The sequence below is a fragment of the Rhagoletis pomonella genome, unplaced genomic scaffold, assembly GCF_013731165.1.
Source record: "Rhagoletis pomonella isolate Grant_MI unplaced genomic scaffold, Rhpom_1.0 Rhpom_scaffold_00001, whole genome shotgun sequence".
Taxonomy (NCBI): Eukaryota; Metazoa; Arthropoda; class Insecta; order Diptera; family Tephritidae; genus Rhagoletis; species Rhagoletis pomonella.
In genome coordinates this window covers 22427510-22431060 of record NW_023458555.1, presented here as the reverse complement: position 1 = coordinate 22431060, position 3551 = coordinate 22427510, and the positions used below count along the sequence as shown (strand labels likewise).

The following is a 3551-nucleotide window of genomic DNA, read 5'->3' as shown; positions in this document are numbered from 1 at the left end:
CGTGTAGGTTCCTGAAATATTTCCGGCGCAATTGTGATAATCATTTCTAAGCAACGCATTAATGAGACAGTCAGCTCGAAACACATAGAACAAATTTTTAGCTGTTTTGGCTCGAAAACGGCATTCTCTTGGCGGTGTGCAGTATTTTGTATCTGATGGATAACAGTAAACATATAACTTACATAAGTGGAACTACATTTGATACCTACCTCCTGCAAGAGCAGTATAAACTCCGAAAATGCCCAATTCAACTGACTCAGCACCGAATTGAGAAAAGCCGTCGCGAGTGGCTCATCTTCGGCCAACTTCTGTCCAATTAATTTCTGAAAATGTCTCGAAGCATTTGCAGGCGCAATGTGATGTAGTAGACCGGTATGCGTCTCATTTTTGGCACGACTACGACAAAGTCCTATTTGTACAGGCTGATTACCGCCTTGCCAGATGCTGGGCTGTCGGGAATCGCGATAGCCAAAGCCATCACCAAGCCAAAAACGCAAAAGCAACCAATTACTTTGACCCCAAGCGCGATTTTCATAGGGACGCAAGAGCGATTTGACCAGCGCATTTTGGCTGTGAAGAGTTTGGGGAAGAAATTATTAAAGCTAATGAAGAAATTTTGCATTCGCAGAACCTTTTCTTTGGTGACTGTTCCAGAGCACGAACACCAGTTTTATGACAGGTCAACGTGCCAAGAGCCTGCAGTAACGAATCCTTGCATGAAGCCAAGATGATGCGTGGATCAGCGGAATGTAAGCCTAGAAATTCAGCTGACGCATTGACAGCACATTCGGCATCTGAAAATTAAATATAAATTAACAGTATAATTTTTAAAGATCCATTTAAACAGGGGTGTATAAAGTACCACTTAGTTCAAACTGCACATGCAGATCATGATGACTAAAATCCATAACTGTATCCAGTAAAATGGGTAGTATATTTATATACACTTCAGGTACAAATGAGAACAATGGCCCCAATTGTGAGCACGCCTATAGAAGAGAAACAAGGAATTGTTAGAGGATATGCAATTCAAATATTAAGCAATGCACGGCGATTTTAGGAAAGCTTAAGGGTGAATGTATGTAATCAAAATACTCCTGCAAAGTCAAATATTCAACTTAAGACTATTTTTTTTACATCCAAAGTACGCAGAGTTCTTTCCAGAAACCACACAATGGTCATACGACGATGTTTCCCCAGCGCTACAGCGCGATACCACGCCTGCTTGCGCGCCAACTCAATAGAACGTTTCTGTAAAAGAATTAAGCAAATTATTTTTTATTACAAACATTTAATATACACTTATGTATATTTACTGCAAAGACATTTTCGCGTTGACTAAATTTCTGTTTTAAATCCGTAACAATATTACAATGATTTTCATTCATACAAACGCTCGCATGTTCTTCCAACACCTTCAGCTTGCGTTCAACGTCTTCGCGATAGAATTTGGTTTCGCGCAGAACTTCATTTAGGGCAGCTATTTCATCTCGTACTGATGAAATCTATTTAAGACAATAAGTAAAGTGTGAAGTATATAAAGTAATATGAATTTAGCTTGGAAAGGGAAAAAATTCTCATAATGCCCAGCACCTTTACAGTGTACTTATGTCCCAGCGAATAATAGTAGAGCACACAAATATCAAATAACTCTGATAGCGAACTCTCTGCATCACAATTACCCGGCAAAGCTTCTGGCAATGGATTCAAACGTGGATTAAAGAAATGTGTAAAAGTTGCAGAGGGGCTGCAAGGGAGATCGTGCTATATTACAAACAATAAGCATAGACAAAAAAGAATTCTACCCACCCTTGCGGACCAACAACCGCAATATTGTTAAGGTTTGTTGTTGTTAAAAACATGCTGGGATCAACTTGAAAGAGAAAAAAAAATTTCAGATTCAATGCACCTGCATCCACCTACATTTTGTTACCATCAACTCACCCAACTCTCCAACTCGCATCACGGCACGATCTTCTTGTAGCAACACTTGCGTACGCTCCGCACCCAAATATGTTGTTATATCGTTACGATGTACTTTTCGTAAATGAGACAACACACCGCCTACACGATCGAAATGTTGATATTCAAAAGTGCCATCAAAGAAGTAGTCCGGTTTGATTTCCGCTTGTGTTGCAGGCAATTCACGTTCGAACAATGTGCGTGTGGCATCTATGAGCATGCAAATAAATGAGAGTGCCACTGTGGACTCGATCGGATGCATTATGCTAGATTGCATAAGGAAGAACGAATGGAAAGGCTGTAGGGCAAAATGAAGTATAATGCAATTTACAGGCAAAATAGAATGATGTTTTGTTTCTTTACTCTCTGCTCCATACTAAGATCTATAACGTAGCGGCGCAACTTGGATATACATATTTTTCGACTCGACGGCGTCAATTCGTCTCCATCCGTATTAGTGAAAAGTAGTATTAACAGATTTTTCTGCACATTATAAAGACTTTCGGTTGCTTTGGTAATTCTATCCACTTGCGAAAGATATTTCTGCTTTGGGCCGCCAATACCTGTAAGATAAAAAGTGGATTACTTTAATACTATCTATTTCTTTAACATCTGACCTTCCGTCCATGCAATGGAGTCGGGCACCAGCTGCTGCATGAACTTATATTCTGGTGGCCGTATATACATTAGCAAAGCCAAACTGGAAATCATTTATTAGCCATTTCACTTAAGAAGAAAAAGTTACGTATGTCTAAGAAATTTGTGTTACCAATGTTTTTTGAAGAACTTATATTCCAGATACGTTTTACGCGTTTGCATATGCCTACACAAGCAGGTGAATACGTTTATGGCACTTTTTTGCTTCTCGTAATCCAGACCAACATGTGTGTGAGTATAGGTCGACAGCAAAGCATTCGCAAGCTTACGCATTATAAATTTTACCTCCTCATTTTCTAAATAATTCCACAAAAGCGAGAGTAGAGCCCCTAAAGTGCTCTCAGGAGTGCCCGGGAATATATCTGGTTCCTTATCGGTTTCCCTTTCAGTAATATTGGAATTAATACAACTGTTTCACATAAAAAAGTTGTAACTTACTTGACAATCGTACACAAGTTAACAATATGCGGTAACAGTTTGTCCTCGATCACGTATGGGTCGAACAATACTTGTGCTAATTTCTCAATCAGCAGTGTGGCAAAGACAACATAAACTGTTTTCTTTGTTGATATTTTTCCCTCGATATGATCCTTTTTCTTACAAGTTGAATTGTGCCCCAACACAGTAGCCAAATTCGCAAGATAACTAAGTAACAGGTCGGCTTTTTGTAAACGTACAATGGGTTTGGCTTGAATTGGCAGAAATCCTTCAACTGGATATTTAAATGGCATATTTCCAAAATTTACTTGGATACCCTGATTGTAACCAAGTGAAACGGCGGGAAAAAATGAAATTCCAGGCCCACGTTCCAATTTACTGAAAGCGACGCCCATCGAATTTCCATTGCGAAAATATTCAATATTTTCATTGTCAACATCTATGCTTATACCGATAATATCACCAATTTGCCATTTGTCGCCATACCTGAAATT

At 39.1% G+C, this 3551-nt stretch overlaps 1 protein-coding gene across 1 annotated transcript in view; it reads right to left on the bottom strand.

Annotated features, from left to right (window-relative positions):
* Positions 1 to 3551, bottom strand: part of LOC118741240 (E3 ubiquitin-protein ligase RNF123-like) — a 26300-nt gene that overhangs the window by 1601 nt on the left and 21148 nt on the right. The window contains exons 4-16 of the mRNA XM_036473156.1: positions 3058 to 3543; positions 2732 to 3001; positions 2580 to 2662; positions 2326 to 2525; positions 1945 to 2260; positions 1810 to 1873; positions 1594 to 1747; positions 1317 to 1505; positions 1138 to 1251; positions 863 to 989; positions 632 to 794; positions 210 to 570; positions 19 to 152 (exon numbers count right to left, since the gene is read on the bottom strand). Of these exons, the coding sequence (XP_036329049.1) occupies positions 19 to 152; positions 210 to 570; positions 632 to 794; positions 863 to 989; positions 1138 to 1251; positions 1317 to 1505; positions 1594 to 1747; positions 1810 to 1873; positions 1945 to 2260; positions 2326 to 2525; positions 2580 to 2662; positions 2732 to 3001; positions 3058 to 3543 (2661 nt within the window). The remainder of the gene's footprint in view (positions 1 to 18; positions 153 to 209; positions 571 to 631; positions 795 to 862; positions 990 to 1137; positions 1252 to 1316; positions 1506 to 1593; positions 1748 to 1809; positions 1874 to 1944; positions 2261 to 2325; positions 2526 to 2579; positions 2663 to 2731; positions 3002 to 3057; positions 3544 to 3551) is intronic.